The sequence below is a fragment of the Microplitis mediator genome, chromosome 6 (assembly GCF_029852145.1).
Source record: "Microplitis mediator isolate UGA2020A chromosome 6, iyMicMedi2.1, whole genome shotgun sequence".
NCBI lineage: Eukaryota > Metazoa > Arthropoda > Insecta > Hymenoptera > Braconidae > Microplitis > Microplitis mediator.
This window is the reverse complement of record NC_079974.1, coordinates 14,997,715-15,017,934: the sequence shown is the minus strand read 5'-3', so window position 1 is coordinate 15,017,934 and position 20,220 is coordinate 14,997,715. Positions and strand designations below refer to the sequence as shown.

Sequence of the window (20,220 nt, the reverse complement as noted above, 5' to 3'; positions counted from 1 at the left end):
TTCCATCAAACTTTCATTTATGTTCAAATAAAAGTAACCAAAAAGTTACTTGGCTATTTGCAGAGTGGATAACCGAGGTATTATGCTCAGTCAACCACCGTAAATCCATTGTAATCCGTTATGTGTTGGATAAAAAGGAAGTGGTGATTTTTTTTTAAATATATATATATAGAGAGAGAGAATGAGAGACATTGAATAATCAACACGTTAAATTGTACGAGAACTTTTCTTACAAGCACGTCAATTTATATAAAGAGCTCCAAAGCACGCATATAATACAGAAGTTTTTTTATTTTATTTTATTTATTTATTTTTTTTTGTTTTTTTATTTTTTATTACGAAGTAGTAGGGGTATTTTAATTGTTAATGGATGACGATGATAGCCAGTCGTAGGAATACGAGCAATTCAAAAATAAATTGCCAGGATCCTCGTAGTCTCACTTGTGATGACGATGACGATGACGATGATGACGATGACGATCCGATGTCTAAAAAAAAAAGAGTAAATAAAGTTTTACATTTAGATTATTCGGTTCATTCACTGTGAAAAATTTGCGGAGTGAACGCGGATTAAATCCGGAGTCTGTTTATTTATTTATTGCCCTCGGAGTTAAATTTACTCCGAAGGGGAGTTTATTTTAATATCGAAACTCTATTTCAGAATGAAATTCACTCCGAAAGGGAATTTATTTTAAGATTAAAACTCTAAATCAGAGTAAATGCGGATTGGAATAAAATCCAGAACACTCTGAAATCACTCAGCTGAAAAAGCAAACTCCCTATTTACTCCGTACGCGGTTATTTTTTTTTTAACTCCGGAACTCCGAGTGACGGAGAAAATTCGGATTAAAACAAAAATCCGAATTCACTCCCAATTTTTTACAGTGTTTGAATATTTATTTTTATATTTTCATTGTATTTTTTGGGGAGGGGGTGGGGATAGAGAAGTAATTTGATAAAGAAACGACACAAAGAAATATAACACAGACAGGGTGTGGTCACATGGACAGTTTGATTGGATAAAATATATAATAGGGTCGTTTACCTTTAACGTCGAGATGTCCATCGGGTTTTCGTTGGCCAGTCTGAAAGTTAGGGGGAGGTTGAAGATAATTGATGCCCACTATAGTTGCCGCTGGCTCCAATTGTATAATTCTCGGCCTCTCTTCTTCCGCGCTCACCTCAGTACTTTGCCAATATATATTGTATATCGAGGCACTGCACCGGATCTTCAGCTTCCCCGACATAAAGTGCTCCGGCGTTACGAGAAATTGCAAGCTAGTTTGTGCGATCTGCCACTCTGAATCATTTGTATCAAGTGGACTGTACGTGCGCACGTGAGACTGTAGTGGCTGTAAATTATATTTACTTTATATATTTATTTTACCCACTTTTACAACAATACAACACATATTTATTTATTTTAAATTATATTTTATTTGCTTTTAATTAAAATTATTTTTTAAATTCACAAGTCCGTAATTAACATCGCTCACTATTTATAAGTCATTATTAATTTATTTTAATAGCAATAATTCGTAAAATTAAAATGCAAGATTTTATTTTCAAAATTTAAATACTAATTTAAATGAAACAATGAAAAAAACTATTCTAAATTTATACCTCAATATTCAAATTACGATAATTACTTTTATTTTTATTTCTTTCCAAGATTCATTCTCGTTTCCTCTAATTAGAAAATTTTTTTTTGTTTATTATACTTTAAATGATGTAAATATGAATTTTTTATCAACATATAATTGCGATATAATATGTAATATATTCCTCCATTAATTAACGCAGCTTTTCAATTCTTTTGTTTCCATAATTCAAACAAACTTTTTAATAATAAAATGAATTTAATACATATTTCAAAAAGTTATTAACACATTCAAATTTATATACTACTATCATTTATTTTAAAAACATAATTTTGTTCAGCTGTAAATAATAAATAATTAAACGTGATGATTATAATTGCGGATTTCTATGAAAGGAAAACTTTTGAATATACATTAGGGTGGCTCATTTGAAACGACTATTTTTTTTTTTTTGGTCCATTGACGGAATATTGTTCTAGACATAAAAAAAAAATTTTCCACAAAATTTGAGCCCTTAATTTTAATTTTAAGAACTCGCTAATTGAATTTGAAATTTTCCCATTCATTTAGCATGTAAAGTGGAGGTTTTTTTTTTTAATTATCTATAGCTCTGCTGCATTTCACGTTTTTTTACTGTCCATAGGCAGAAGTTATAGGCAAACCTTTATACTTCAAAAGTTCCTACAGTAAAATTTATGTGACAGGAACGGGGTCAGAGTTAAAAAATGTAAAAGTCGATTTTTATCGATTTTTGCGTATTTTTTGAGTTTTTCGTAGAAAATATTGTAGTTACCGAAAAAAGGTAAATGACAAAATTGTAGGAAATCAAATTTGCTACAAAAAAGGTCCTGTAAGCCAAGGCTGTAAAATCTGTTGTTTCTGAAATAAATTGAATTATACATATGAAAATTCAAGATATCTTTGCAGTATATGGTTTGTTAAATTAATAATTTAATTTTCATTTATTAAATGTTTTTTTTGAACATCATATTACTTTTTCATAAAAATATAACTTAAAAAAAATTTATCTATATGGGGCATTCCACGCCAAATCGGACGGTTTCAAAAATTGATTTTTCCGATTTTCTTCGATTTTTGGTATTTTTTAGTACCCCTCAAAAGAGGCTTCCCGGTAAATTTTGAGATCTTTTTGATTAATGGTTCAAAAAATATCGAATTTAAAAAAAAAACCGCTCTTTTTATGGTTTTTTGATCATAACTTTCGTAATAATGGTCGAAATTCAATGTTTTTTTATTCAAAATTTTCGTTTTGAGTTGGCCTTTTCAGACAAAAATGCATAACAAATATACAAAATGTTTTTGATCGAGATTTTTGAATTTTAAGTTTTCAACCGTGTTTTTAAAAAAGGGTGTATCCTTCGATTTTCTTGAAAATTTCCTATCTTAAACTTCTATCCATTCTGCAACTTTTAAGCCCGGTCCAGTAGTGGGCCTTCCATAATTACTATTTTTTTTCGATTTTTCGAAATTAAAAAAAATTTTTTTTTTGCTATAAATTATTATCAGTACCGATTTTTGACATTGTACACTTGTTTTTCTTGAATATTATAAATTGATTCCGATATTTTTTGTCAAAAATCGGTACTGATAATAATTTATAGCAAAAAAAAAATTTTTTTTAATTTCGAAAAATCGAAAAAAAATAGTAATTATGGAAGGCCCACTACTGGACCGGGCTTAAAAGTTGCAGAATGGATAGAAGTTTAAGATAGGAAATTTTCAAGAAAATCGAAGGATACACCCTTTTTTAAAAACACGGTTGAAAACTTAAAATTCAAAAATCTCGATCAAAAACATTTTGTATATTTGTTATGCATTTTTGTCTGAAAAGGCCAACTCAAAACGAAAATTTTGAATAAAAAAACATTGAATTTCGACCATTATTACGAAAGTTATGATCAAAAAACCATAAAAAGAGCGGTTTTTTTTTTAAATTCGATATTTTTTGAACCATTAATCAAAAAGATCTCAAAATTTACCGGGAAGCCTCTTTTGAGGGGTACTAAAAAATACCAAAAATCGAAGAAAATCGGAAAAATCAATTTTTGAAACCGTCCGATTTGGCGTGGAATGCCCCATATAGATAAATTTTTTTTAAGTTATATTTTTATGAAAAAGTAATATGATGTTCAAAAAAAACATTTAATAAATGAAAATTAAATTATTAATTTAACAAACCATATACTGCAAAGATATCTTGAATTTTCATATGTATAATTCAATTTATTTCAGAAACAACAGATTTTACAGCCTTGGCTTACAGGACCTTTTTTGTAGCAAATTTGATTTCCTACAATTTTGTCATTTACCTTTTTTCGGTAACTACAATATTTTCTACGAAAAACTCAAAAAATACGCAAAAATCGATAAAAATCGACTTTTACATTTTTTAACTCTGACCCCGTTCCTGTCACATAAATTTTACTGTAGGAACTTTTGAAGTATAAAGGTTTGCCTATAACTTCTGCCTATGGACAGTAAAAAAACGTGAAATGCAGCAGAGCTATAGATAATTAAAAAAAAAAACCTCCACTTTACATGCTAAATGAATGGGAAAATTTCAAATTCAATTAGCGAGTTCTTAAAATTAAAATTAAGGGCTCAAATTTTGTGGAAAATTTTTTTTTTATGTCTAGAACAATATTCCGTCAATGGACCAAAAAAAAAAAAATAGTCGTTTCAAATGAGCCACCCTAATATACATACATATATATGTAGGTGTAATACTATTCAAAACTCCATTGTTAATAATAAAATTTATACATATGGATATACAAAGTTGTATAATGTATATATATAGAGTTGTTTTGTACAGATATATATTTCAATGAAGTAACTTTGGCACGCATTTATTATTAATTACCTCCATTCTCGGTTAATTAAATTCACCCGGTATTTAAATAAATCAGTGGTCCATCAAACGACTTACTAGGATAATATAATAACGATGAAATATTTAAACTAACCTGCCTATCATTGACGTACCACGTCAAATTAGCGGCAGGTTTACTTCTTCCCAGGGTGCAATTGACCCTAAGCGTGTCGTCAATCCGGTACTTTCTCCTCAGTCCATGTATTTCAGGTCTCTGAGTGGGTAATTCTGTAAGAAAGTTGAATATAAATTATAAACAGCCCTACACAACAATGATTGTCCATTTAAACGAGCTTACGTTAGTTTTAAAATGCAGTAAACAAAATAAAATACCAAAGAGAATAAAGTTTAAAAGGGAATAAAGTTTCAAGGCATAAATAAATAAATAACAGAGTAATGACGGGGTATTAAAGTTTGTGTACACTTGTGTAGCATCATCAGGGTCTCTAGTTCTGAAGTCCAGAGAGAGCCTACATGGAGCGAAGAGATGAGTGCTCCCTGTGGATCAATTATAAACGAACAACCCGACGATAAACTCGCCACAAAGCTAATCACATTTCCGTACTCATCAATCTCCGTTTCGCCGCATTACCAATGTACGTGGCAAGTGGTGGTTGCGGTGTGTGTACACACATCAACCCCTTCGAAAATCCCGCATAATAACATTTTACCGTTCATTAATTACAACTTCAGGCTGGCCAGGAGGTGGTACACCTAGAGCGTTTCATTAATTAGGCACTACTGCACTACTATACACTCTACTCCATATACTTTAATATTGTATATAAATATACATATATATATTCATGTACATCGCGCTATTTGTATATATTGTAACGAGGTGGGTGTATTTTCATTCATTAATTACACCACCAGATGCCCCTTTTTTTTATGATATGCCTCTGAGCTCTTAACAGTGATCCCGGGTTACATTTATTCACTAAGATTAAAAAGAAATATTTTTTATTTATTTTTTATACCGCATTTTTTAACTATTTATACTTTTTTATTATTATTTTAAACTCCCTTATTTTTTTATTTATATTTTGTTCATTGTTTTACGTAGCTATACTATTTTTATGATTTACTTACGTATATATGTATATATATTTATAACCCGAAGTTTATATATTTTTCTTTATTTTTATTCTGCATTGTATATAAATATTTTTTTTATTTATAATTTTTTACTCACCAGCGACATTCATTGTCGCGTATACAATAGCAGTGTGGAAGGATGGTGCGTCAGCCGATACCTCACAGCTGTATTCACCAGCAGCATCAAGCTCCAGATTCTCCAGAGTGACCTGTGTCGCATTGCTCTCGGTCTTCTGTTAACACAACGTAACATAATGCACAACAACCACCACAATCTATTATGTACTCGTCACAATGTATAACATTTATGTACTCAGATTATATTTATAATGACATAAGATACACCTAGGATATAACAATATTAACGTTATATTACGTTAACAAAGCAATAACATTGAGGATAAGTGAAATATATCCCACATCGGTCAATGTACTCCCAATGATATCTGATGGTTTATCAGACGGCTTGCGATAATACCCCTTACGTATCCATTCTTGTTCTTGTTATATTATATTATACATACATATGCATATACATATGATATATATACAGATATAACGTACTAGTTCTTAAGCCTATTCAATGTCGTCACGCAAACTACCCCCGGTGTATTACACTTTGCCCTCTACTAACTCGCATTTACCAGTAGATTGAGAACAATATACTCGGGCTGAGACGTGTGTATTTAAGCCTGAGTATAGTAAGAAAAGTTATCAATGATTATATCCGACTATTTATTTCATTAAAATTTTTAAACTTTAAGTTATCATTTTTTTTTATAAATTTTATTCATATCAGGTACATATTTAATTTAGTATTAATTTTTAGATGAAACTGATTAAAATAACTGTAGCTGGACTATTGAATTTTAAAAATAACGTAAAAACTCTGTAGCATTTAAATATTGAGGTGATACAAGTGACAGTTATTGTAAATTATTAAGAGATTATTTAATATTCGATAACGAGAAAAATTAAAACAGTATCGATGGACTTCAAAATAAATTATTCAATCGAGAATCTATAGACAGTAAAGAGTCTTGTTAAAATTTTTTATACCAGAGACTAAAGTCTTTTAACACTTGTTCTTATAGTTATGATGTTATGAATATTCACTGAATATTGTTTGATATTTAGGGTATGGAAAAATATATATAAATTATTGTTTATATCAGAATTGTTATTATTATTAATTCATTCATTAATGTACATTGTAAAAAATTTTTGGTGTGAAAATGGTCCCCGAGGATTTTACACGGTCTGCTTGGTGTAAATTGACGGTGTGAAATTTTCTTGGTGTGAAATATCAAACCGTGTACTTTTAACTCAGTGTTATTGGCTCAAATATTGTCCGAAAATATAATTTATAGTTAAAAATTATCAAATAATATATAGCTTGCAACCCTAGTATATTATTATTATTAGTGTGAATTATTATAAAATAAAAATTAAAAGCCTAGTGTCAAAGTAATTGAGTTTTAAATAAATAACTTGTACTTTTACACCGTCGGTGGTGTGAACGTTCTAATTCATACGGTCCAAAATTTAACACTGCGTCGTGTTACTCAAACCAGCAGTGTGAAAATTTTAACACCAAATCATTCACACAACACCATAGACTCAACATTTTTTACAGTGTTGCTTTGTAAAAATTACAACGTACATTGTAAATTCTGTTCAATGCATTTGAAATATTTCTATGTTATCGGTCATTTTTACCGCATGTAAGGAAAAATAACTTTTAGAAATATTATATTTTCTTTTTATGTGATTTTACTGAAACTATTCTGAAATTATATTTTCTTTCTACAAGAAATTTTGCTAATAGAAATTTTCAGTCTTATATATTTATAGTGCGGAAATTAAAAGATTTTATCAAAAGCCATTTTTTTAATCGAAGAAATCTAAATTCAGTTCTAGATATGCTGATCTTTTTTTTTTTTGAGTATTGCAAATAAATTTCGATTTTCTTCTGTCAAGAAAATCATTTTCTAATTCAGATATAAAATTAATAATATAACAATTTTTATTTATCTACTGCTTAAAAAATATCGTTGTTACAAAAATTATTTTTTTTTTTCAGTGTATAATTCTATACTGACTTCATATGGACAATTACTATAGTAATTTTTCTTTAAATTTTGAAAGTAAAAAATACCGTAAAATTCTTGAGTGCATTCACTGAATTCTAATAAAAGTATAATTATAAATATTACTTTGATGAAATGAACGGCAGGTAATAAATAAATTAATGTCAAAGGGTCATAAAATATCATTTGAATATTTAAATTTATACGTTCACTTGGAGGGTATTGTAAACATACGCGCCGGCCAGTATATATTTCAAGGGCATTTAGCTTTTTAATTAATTAAAAATTTTACCCGCTATTTTGAAATTTATAACCGTAAGTAAATTTACAAATAAATAAATATTTAATATACTAGCAAATATTATATTGGCACTAAAATATTTTTGAAAGCTTTATTAATTATTCAAAAATATCGTAAAAAGTTTAATGCGGTTAATAATATAAAAATAAATATATTTAACTCAATATGATTTTAAAATGACAAGAAAAAAAAACGACTTTAGAGCTTTTAACATCAATTATTCAATTTATCCTCTATTTTTTTTTTTTTATTCTTCATAAATGTCAACCTCACTTCAATTAATTGTAAGTGAGTCAACATAACTATTAGTTAAAAGCTTGCACAGTAAATAATACTTTTTAAAATTTAATCATTTAAAAATAAATTTCATAAACTTTTAATAAAATCATATATCGGAAAAGTAATATATATGTTTGATATATTTTCATAAATATAAACCGTATAAACTTCTTTAAATTAAATTATTTTATTTCATAACAGTATAAGTTTAAAACTTTGATAAAATATCACGATAAATAATGAATTTTCAATATATTTATCTATGCAATATATTTTATTAAAATGTTTTTACAAAACTCGAGTGTAATTCAATCAATTTGTTCAATTTACTACAAAATGGAAGGACAAAAAAATCAAATTCCGATTACTTTGTTTAATATTTATTAAATAAAAATTTATTTTCACTGAAATTTATATTAATTAATAAATAAATGAAACGAAAACTAAATTTAATCAAAGTTGAATAAGAATTTTCTATTGAAGCATTTAATTAAATGCAGAATTCGATAGCGTAGAAATTACAGAATATATAAAAAAAACGTATTTGTATTCACTGAATTAAAAAGCATTGGAAAAGAAAAAAATGATGGCTGAAGTAAGTATTGAACTCTTAATTTTGTGTAAACATTTTTTTCATTTAACACAGTTCTGTTTACTTTCATTGAAAACAATTAGAGAATCGATTTTATATCCTTTGAAAATTAGATGGTACTCGAAAGTCTGTAATTTTTATTAAAATCATAGACTGTGGAAAGAGTGCTTTTAAAATGAAACAACACCTGTGTAGGCGGTGTAATTTGGCGATGTTAAAATACCGGTGTTAGATCGAAATTGGAAAAAAAAATGTATTACATATAAAAAAATATAAAAATTTTATGAATATTTTCTGGAGGAAATTTCAATTTTGTTATGTACTTATTTAAATAATTATTTATGTTATACGTAATTTATTTAAAAATTACACAATTTTACGCCCACTAATTCAATCACCAATAATTTAATTCATTAATAAAAATACTGTTTAAATGTAGTGATCGAGTAAGTAAAAATATTCACAAAGTAAAATATTTTCAACACCGAATAATATTTTAACACCAGGAAATTTGTTTAACACCGGTGGCGATGTTGTTTTAACACCGAAAATTTTAACACTTATACCGCCTGGACTTACCCCGGTTTTTTTACAGTAGCACCGATTGATAAGAAATCATTTTTAGGTGTAAAGTTTACGGCTGCTTAATTTCAAAAACCAGAAAAAGCCGGTTCTTAATTTTCTTAAATTTGTCTTGTACAGAAAAAATAAACTTGTTAAGGTTACAAAAAAAAAATTACTTTACATAAAAAACATGTTAATAAGAGACATTTCAATAAAACAAGCCGACGGTGGAGTGTTAAAATACCAAAAAAATTAAGCTCTTAAAAGATTTGAAATCGGGCCGCCGTTTACACTTTAAGAGGTTTTTAATTATTTTAATGCTAAACTTTTCACTGAATAGCCACAGACGGAAAAATTACTTATTTTTATTTTTTCTTTTTTTTCTAACTACTGCATTTCAGATAAACTTCGCAGATTAAATTAGTTAGTCACATTCAAAAGCTATAAGTTTGTTATAGAAAAAGAGGCTGTTAACTTCTATAAGATTTTTCGATGCTGCTATGATTGTTTTTATCGATTGTCCTGTGAGCTGTATCATTCGATAAAATGCAAATTAATTGAAGCAAAAAAAAAAAAAGAAATCAAAATTAACTTTTGAGTCTAAGTTAACTTACTTTGATTTAATTGAAAAAAAATTCAATACATTGAATATTAAAAAGTATCTGGAAAATGAGTTATGGCTCTAAATATTAAGAAAATTAAAATTAAATTTTTTTTTTCCCTCGCATAAATTATTTCCTAGCCTTGCCTGTGGCCAGTAACTTTGCGTGAGAAAATTTCTCACGAAAATAATCGAAAGCATCTTAAAGTACAAACTTTAGAAGTTTAATAAACGATTTTGAAACTATAATTTTAACAAAAAATTTAAATATTTCATCTAAGTATATAATGACAATGACAAATTTAATAACTTTATCATAAGTTTTTGATTATAAGATTATTTTAATATTTTATACCTTGTAAAGACTTAACGAACTAATCACAAGAAGAATTATTTCTTATTTACTTATTACCCTCACATGGTTATTTCAACTTCTCATAGCTAACGTCTTTTTAAAAAAATAACCTTCAAAGATCCCTTTAAGAAGGTAATTAACCGTTTTAATTTAAAGTTTGATATAATATCCGAGATAAAAAAATTATTTAATTACCATTTTTTTATTTTCACTCTAAATAAATTACACTGAGAAAAAAATAACTTTTATAAACAGTGTGTTTTTTTCTTACAAAAAATTATGCTATTGGAAATTTTCAGTCTTATATATTTTCAGTGAAAAAATTTGAAGATTTCACTCAACTCATTTTATTAATCATCGATACACAGAAAAAAAAAGGATTTCTTGGCAGAAGAAATATTTTGCATTATGAATGAAAACAAAAATTTTCTTAGGAATAGAAAAAATATATTGACGTAATGAATTTCTTCTTGTCCCAAAAAATTTTTGATTTCAATTTATAACGCAAAATTTTTTTGAGTTAAGAAATTCTTCTTGTCTGTGTATGAAATTAATAGTCTAATATTTTTTATTGATCTACTACTTAAGAAATTATTGTGATTAATGTCCAATAAAAAATTTCAATGCGTATGTACTGTAAAAAATCAAGAGTGATTACGGATTTTATTTAAATCCGAAATCACTTCGTCACTCGGAGTTTCGGAGTTTTTACAAAAAATCACTCCGCATACGGACTAAACAGGGAGTTTGTCTTTTCAGTGGAGTGATTTCGGAGTGGTCTGAATTTTATTCAAATCCGCATTCGCATTGATTCGGAGTCTCAATATTAAAATAAACTTCCCTACGGAGTAAATTTTACCCTGAGGGAATTAAATAAATAAACAGACTCCGGATTTAATCCACGTTCACCACAAATTTTTTATAGTGTACGATTATTTTAAAAAAAAAACCCCACTGAATGTCATTTTTTAATCAAAAAATATTATTACACTAGGGTGGTCCTTATTTTGGACATTTTCGAATTTTAATGCTCCCAGAGGCTTATGTGGTTCGAAATAAATAAAAAAAAAATATCCTCAAAGTCTCAGGTCTCTATCTCAATTTTAACCCGTGCCGCACAGCGATGTAAGTTTTCCATTTAAATAACACGGGGTTTTTGGCATTGAACAATTAATTTTTTATTCCGGCTAAAGTAATTGTTCGAAAAATTTGAAACTCTGTAGACTTTATCCTTATATCAGCAGCTACTCCTCAGAATTTTTACAGATTTTCAGCTACTATAATTTTGGGGATACAGCTTGATGAAAAAAAAGAAAAAAAATATATTTTTTATTTTTAGCTAAAATTTTTTTCAAATAGCATATCAAATAAGTCTGCGTCCTTATCAGAAATTCTTACTTTTTTTCATTCTTGCACCTAAGTGGGTGAACGGTATATCTTTATTGCACTAATACAGTAATCAGGAACTTTGCATTAGTGTGCAGTAAAGTGTTCCTTAAAAGGATTTTTTGAATTTATTACGATCACCTCACAAACGGTTTCAATTACGACAAAAAAAAATTCCCTCAAAGTTTGAGCTCCTAATTCCAACGGGACAACGTGCCGCAAATTTTGTTTTTGTGATTTTTTAAGTTTATTATATTTATTTATCAAAGAGATCTATTTTATTAATAATTTATTATAGTTAAAGAATTGTAAATAAATAATTATTTCGATATTATGATACACGAAACTTCTAACATTTTGTGTATTATTTAATGGTTAAAACAAATAATAAACTTAAAGGCGATGAACTTATTTGAGCAAATATTGAAAGAAATTTAATTTATTGATTATATTTACTAAATGTTAAACTAAGACATACGGCATAGATATACCGATCTCTGATATCAATTGAATGCATTATGTATTTTTGAAAAAGACACAAAGTCAAATAACATGAACAAAAATATTTCTGGAAGAAATCACAAAAAAAATTTTGCGGTAACTCTTCCCGTTAGAATTAAGAGCTTAAACTTTAAGGGAATCTTTTCTGTTGTAATTGAAATTATTTTGAGAGGTGTTCGTAATAAATTCGATAAATCCTTTTAAGATACACTCTACTGCACATTAACGCATTATTGTCTTACTTAGCGAAGTGCGCTTTAATTTTTTGAAAATATTCGTTTGTTCATAAGAAAAACTCGTCCAAAGCTCCTGATTACTGTATTAGTGCAACAAAGATATGCTGTTCACCCAATTGGGTGCGAGAATGAAAAAAAGTAAAAACTTCTGATAAGCATGCAGAGTGATTTGATATGTTATTTAAAAAAAATTTTAGATAGAAATAAAAAATATTTTTTTTGATCACGCTGTACCCCCAAAATTATAGTAGCTGAAAATCTGTAAAAATTCTGAGGAGCAGCTGCTGATATAAGGATAAAGTTTACAGAGTTTCAAATTTTTCGAACAATTACTTTAGCCGGAATAAAAAATTAATTGTTCAATGCCTAAAACCCCGTGTTATTTAAATGGGAAACTTACATTGCTGTGTGGCACGGGTTAAAATTGAGATAGAGATCTGAAACTTTGAGGATATTTTTTTTCATTTATTTCGAACCACATAAGCCTCTGGGAGCATAAAAATTCAAAAATGTCCAAAATAAGGACCACCCTATATTACACTTAATAATTTATAGTCCAGTCAACCGTGAATTTTTGAATTAATCCCCTATATAAATGTACGATGTAATAAGAATAAATTTGATATGTATTGACTTACGTTGACTTGAAGATTACCAATGGGAAATGTTTTAGACGGTGGCGATTCATTTGGGGTGAAACGATAAAACTCTCTGCCGCCTTTGTACCACTTGACCGCATATAGGGTAGCACCTTCTAAGTCATACCAGCAATTTAACACTGCCGAGTTACCCTTCTCAACTGCCATCGGTGTCTGCATGCGCACCTCGCGCAGCCCCGAGCAGATACCTGAAAGAGGCCAAAAGCTTTTGAATAAGATATCACGGATGTTCTGTATTAAATGAAAACGATTTTTTAGCTCTTACATTACTCTACTATATACTATATTTTTATCTCCTAACTCTCTCTTTTTTTCATCCACACATACACACTTATAGTCTCGACGATTGGATTTCGTATATATAGGTACAAAAGCCAGGCACTACCGGCAAAGAATACCTATACTTATACTTACTACTCCAAACACTGTGATTCTTTGCGCTTCAGTGCCTTATTCTCGTCGTCCAAATAATCCCGTGAGAATTGAGGAAATTGTGAATTCAATCCTATTATACTCACCGATTTTTCTTTTTCTTTACTTTTATTTTTATCCTTTTTTACTTTTATTACTTTTATTTTATTATATTTTTTTATTTTTTTATCCTTCATATAAAATAAATTATTTCCTCAATCATTCACTATTCACTGCTCTACACTCAGCCAGCAAAGTTGATAATTAAAAATTAAAATAAAGAGATAATGAGATTTCCAATAGTATTAAAAACAGATAATAGATAATGGATGCTCAGGATATTGGTAATTTATATATAGAATATTAAATGAACAGTTTCCATCAATGTAAGTGAATAAATAATATTATAGCTCTGTCACCTCAAACACACGGTTCAACAGAATTAAACAGTTAGTTGGAAGTTGAATACATTAGAAATGGCATTAAAGTAAATTTAATGTACAAGTTCATAAATGATGTTTCTTTCATTCAAGTAGTACAACAGTACTGTTGTAGATACATACATTTAACTGAGTTGCGTACAGTAGGGTATGAAAATAATCCAATTCTCTGTAGCTTTAGAAAATACAGTAGCTTAACAATCACGCTAAATTAAAGCAAAATGTATTTTCTCTCATTTTATATTTTGCCTTTTTTTGTTCTTTCTTTCTTTTTCATACTTTTTTTTTGTTCATTTTATTTTAGTTCAGTCTCTCTGTAATTCCCACACCATTCATCCGGATGTACTAGCGTGGTACTGGTCAGTGAGCTTTGAATAATTCCATAGCCGGTTAGTTCGGCTATGCAATCATAGATTGGCGTGATTTTCGTTTATGAAAGATGAGTCGATGTGAATCAAAGCATTGGAAATTCTAATAATAACAGTAGCGGCACATATATATATATATATATATATATATATACATATATACATTTACAACATAACGTCGTTAATCATTTTAAATATTTTACCCGCTATCTAATTTTGTATACTTGTACCGTGTGCTACTTGACATATGCTATTTATCTTATCGATAATTATATTGATACACTTGTGTCTTGGAAAATTTATTATTACTCAACTCTCAATGACTTTTAATCTTTTGATTTTTATTATGATACTTTAATGAACACACATACATATAATATATACATTGATAAAAAAGTTAACTTGATTAAAGAGAAAAAATCTTGAACCAAGATACCATTTAAAAAAAAAAACGATGTTTTCGAGCCAAGAAATTATTCTTAGTTTAAGTAAATTTCTCTTGGTTCAATAATTTTGTCTCTTTAATCAAGACAGTTTTTTTTGTCAGTGTACAATAATAATTCTTGGGTAAAAATATTTGGCTGAAATTACGCTGAAACCGTAGAATTTCATTGGAAGAAGCCGAAAGTTCTCCGAAAACACGAAGAAATTTTATTATTCTTAATAAGCGCCTCCAAAATCGGTCTTTCAGCTTTTTTTGGGCCTGATTTTCGGCCATTTTTAAACCGAGCAAGTTTTCGGTGTTCACTATCTGGGCCTTTCATCGGCAACTTTTCGACGGAAAAAAATTTTTATTATTTTCCGTGCTTGAAATTTTTTTTCTAAATAGTTATCATTAAACTAATTACCAAATATTAATTAATATAGACAATTTACAGCCAAAAGAAATTTGAAATAAAAATACTAACACTTTTTTTCATTTCGTTAAAAGACAAAATTTTCGGTTAAACTAAAAAAATAAAATTAAAAAAAATATCGAGTTTTCTTTGAAGTTTACAAACTTGAAAACCAGTCTAAAACATAATTGAAAATCAATTCTATAAAATGAGAGCAATCTCATGTCTGATAGCTGATTTGTTTAAAAGTTATGAAGTTCAAAAGTTTTTAAGAAAATATTTCAACAAATTTTATGACGTTTAAGAAATAATGAAAAAAAAACAGGGGCTGTCTTGGTAATAAAAAAAAAAAAGAAATATTAATAATGTGTATGTAAAAAATCAAAACTTTTAAATTGTGTAAAATTACGTTGTTGAAAATGCTCAAGAGGGAATATATAAAATAGGGATTTAAGAGGCTTTTGGGTCGAGTCACAAGGGACGAATTCGAGGTAACATCAATTTCGATTGAGGGGAATCAGGGGTAAGTAATAGGTTGAAGAAATCGTCCTTGGTGATATTTTTTTTATTTTTTAACGGGCTATTAATTCTCCCTTGTTACACTCTGTACAACAACTATATAACTAAATTGTTAACGATGTATATATTAGTTTTTAAGTATGTATAGATATATAGATATACATGTTTGTAAAATGTTAAACCCAGGGCCACGTAATTTGACAGACTGACCACACTGGATGCGTGGGTCTTGAGCTATTTGAAATACCGTCGAGGGTAAACCACACTTTGTATATATATTCATATATAGATATATTTTAAACACATAAATACATACTCCTATTCTAAATATATATACAGTTATATGGATATATAATAGGAGCAAGAGCCCACGAGTTAAGTCACGAAAGCCTTGGCACGCACGAGGACAATGTATTAGGCACCTTATCGTTCATCCGGTCGTTTACAAAATCCCTATCGTTGTACATCGCTTTTAAAAAGTCATTGCAATACAATCAATTGCCATAAGTATATATGTCTTACAAATTAAAATGTAATGATCATTATAAAGCAATAACCCGTAATAAAATCCGTGAGACTGCAGAAGAATGAACGAAATTTTGAGTAAAAAAAGTAATGTTTTTTTTTTTTTTAAATCAAAATTGAATGGCTATTTATTTTTACAACAATTGTTCACAGTAACACACAGGGATGCTCTTGGCTTACATTAATCGCGTTCTCTCTACTTGATATAACATCAGAGAGACATGAAAAGGCCGGATCGTAGACGCGCGGACAAAGGAATAGAAAAAAGAGTAAGCGGGAAGTTGAAAGAAGAATTTTGAGTACGCCTTTAGACGGACTAAATCTACTTTTATATTTTATTTTTCATGCTTTTTGACATAGGATGACACTCACCGATAATAAAAGCAAGCAGGACAAGTCTTAGTTCCATCGAAGTACCGGTCGACGATTGTTGATATTTTTTTTGAGTAAAAAAAAAAAATTTATTTCAACTTATCCCGTTGTTGTTGATGATGTCAAGACGTTTGTTGACGTTGATGTTGACGTCTCGAGTATGTTACAAAAAAAAAAATATATGTATATATAAATCCTCAAGGACCGTTGTCTCGCCACGAGTTGTCGCAGCGCGTTTTAATATAACTCACTACTGTTAAGACTCGCATGACGTTACTACTATCGTTATCGCGATGACAGTATTACGGAGCGACGGATTCTACGGACCATCGCAGAGCAACATCCCTTACGTAATAATACAACTCTCGTCGACGAGTATCTCAGCAACTACCCTTCGCGATTGTCGGCGTTTCGTACGTTCGATGAATCCGGTCTCTTTCGGAGCATCGCGCAGAATCAATTTCTCCCGTCGACGCGTGCGTCCGCGCTTGCGCTAATTTACAAATCCAAATTCCACCCCCGCTTTATACTTACGGCTTTTATATATATATATATATATATATATATATATATATATATATATATATATATATATATATATATATATATATATATATATATATATATATATCTATATATATATATATATATATATATATATATATAGCCATATATGAATGTATATATGTAATTATAAATATGTATGTTGGAGATGTACAGATGTGAATATATACATTAGTGTATATGTATATACACTTTGATATCAAAATAACGTCAAAACTGCCCCGATAAAGCAACCCGTCGCCTGCCGCGAGATATCCTGCGAGTAGAACCAATACACCAACATCCAGCACATCCCTCATCAGTCTTCGTATCTCTTATGCTCATATATCTATATATTTTATATATATATGTATTCCTCTACCCTACAACACCATCGTCCTCTACACATACTGACACACATGACTACCATCCCACGCTCATATACATTTTTTTTTATTTTAGTTTTATGTGTGTACTATTCTATTCTATTCTTTCACACTTTTTATATTCAGATGGCGGATGAATTTTTTTGCATTAATAATGAAAAACGTCTTTTGGTTTTTGTGGGTACGCGTGCATATCATTATTATTAATTCAGCCAATTGCAAAAAAAGTCTATTGAAAAATATATTTCGATAATTAAAAAATAAAATGAAAACTTTGGTTTCTTTGATGATAAAGTCTTATATATATATGAAAAGGGAAATAAATTTTTGATTAGAGAAAATCTCTTTGGTAGTTAAATTTTTTATTTTATTTTTATTAACTCTTTTGTATGTCAATCAAATTTTAATAAGTTGTTAATAAAAAATGACTTTTTTGCGACAAATATTATTATTAAAGAAAAAGTTTTTAAAGAAAATTATTTAAAATATATTGGTTATTAATATTTTTTAAAAATCCTATGGATTATGGATTTATAAAATGGAAATTCATACATATTTGATTCGTTTTTACTCTTTTTCATTTTTTTTTTATAGCATTTATTTTATTTAAAAATTTTTATGATTATTCTTGTGGAAAAAAGTTATTCTTTTTTTTTTTTATTTAAAATAGAATTTACACAAAAATACTATTTTATTTTTTTACCAATGTTAACAATTTTTTTTTCCATTAAATATTTTATAAAAAAAGTAATTTATTATAAATTTTCATTAATATAATAATTTTTCCAAGTAAAAATACATTCTTTTATTAAATAAATTACCATAAAATCGATTTTATGATAATGATTGTAAAGATATATCGCGCAGCAAGAATGAAACTAAAAAAAAAAGTTTAAAGCTGTATTATTTTATTTAAACGAAAAATCTGTTTAAATAAATAAAATTCAGTCGAAAAAGGACTAAAAGTTTAAGGCTTTATTTAATGTTTATATTTATTCAATTTTGCTCAAATATCCTTCGTCTAAACGAGTTATAGAAACTCAATCCCCAACTCCGAAATTCGCGGCAACTCTCGAAAACAACACAGCAACCCGTAATACAAAGTAGAGTTTCCATGGAAAGGGTATATTTTAGACAAAGGACATACATTCGTACATATATATCCATACACCCGCTGAACTATAGCTTTTGTCTTTACACCCTCACATACATACATAAATTGTATGTATATTTTATTTGAAATTCGACACATCTCCGGCGAACACGTTACGTGTATGGAGATAAAACCTCCAGCTAGTTGTTACACGGACTTTATCGACGTTTGAATTAATGAAATTTCATTTCCAAAAAGTTATTTAGCATTAAACCTCCACCAAATCTCTATACTCTACTCTATAACTATAAATGTTCCCCAACATCAGCTATCCGGTGTTAACTACCCGGTAGATGTTTGCGTATCACACACACGCTAACTTTAATCCTGAGTCCACTGTGGGGACAAACTCCAAGGTGACCAAAGTGAACATTAATTTAATCAGAAGACCTTAAAATAATTTTGACACAAGAGTCTTTGATGATCAAACATCTTGCATTTGATTATTACATACAATGCCATTCGCATTAGAATAATTGAACTCGAGTCCGCTGGGCTTATCGAGAGACTCTGGTGTCCCTGGTATACAAAGACACAGACAGGTGTTTTCAATGGATACACACTAACTTGTCACAAAGTTATTCCGGTATCCAGGTTATCTTGACCTGTATCTTTAGTTCTACTTCGACTTACCTTTACTATATACCTCAACTCATACTATTTGCCACCCTCTACATCATATACTATTATACAGTATACAATACTTGTCATAATAAGTATACTTATTTCATATATCATCAATCAAATTTATAATATTCTAAAATTATAATCGTAAAAAGCGAAAGCTCATTAATCATCCAATTGTGTGGGACGACAATATTGATAGTAAAATAAAAGTTAATTTCAATTTAAATTAAAATTTGTTCCAGCAAATTTATAAAAATAAAATGTATATATATATATATATATATATATATATATATATATATTGTAGGAAGACGTATGTAACATAAAATGGGAAATAGAAAATGGATAAAATCAAGCCAGCGACCCTTTGATTGCCCACAGAAAGATCGATAGATATACATATGTCTTCTCTCTCTATAGCTTCTGCTCCTGTGACTCCCATTTGAGCTGCTGTTCCTCCTGGTTCTATTCCGTGGCTACACGGGTTTCACCAGAACCCAAACAAGAACTAAACGCGTGTCAGTTGTATTGGCTCGTGGAAATGTCGAGACGATCTGATGATACAATATACGTCGACGTCGACACTACTACACAACGATGACGACGACAGCGACGACGATGAAGGTAACACGCCAGCATAACGACGTTGGCTATAGTCTGGTGTACAGGGGGTGGAATAGAGGGTTGATGGTAAAGACATGCGCAGATCGGTTCAGCTGCGCAGGGAAAGACACCCTTGCTAGGGTACACAGTCTAGGCCCTCAACGGGGGAGAAAGAGGAAGAGGGTGAGTGTGTTATTCATACTATTAATATATAGATATATATCTAGATATATATATTTGTATGTGTATATTAAGGTAGAGGATTTTTCAGTGACGCTTGC

At 29.0% G+C, this 20,220-nt stretch overlaps 1 protein-coding gene across 1 annotated transcript; it reads right to left on the bottom strand.

Moving 5' to 3' along the window:
- Window positions 1–310: 310 nt before the first annotated feature.
- Window positions 311–17,042, bottom strand: LOC130670356 (uncharacterized). The gene is made up of 6 exons (XM_057473734.1): window positions 16,628–17,042; window positions 13,136–13,344; window positions 5,690–5,825; window positions 4,589–4,722; window positions 1,046–1,352; window positions 311–488 (listed from the first exon to the last, which is right to left on the bottom strand). Exons 1-6 carry the CDS (start codon window positions 16,662–16,664, stop codon window positions 364–366), a joined length of 948 nt encoding a protein of 315 aa, XP_057329717.1. The 5' UTR covers window positions 16,665–17,042; the 3' UTR covers window positions 311–363.
- Window positions 17,043–20,220: the final 3,178 nt, after the last annotated feature.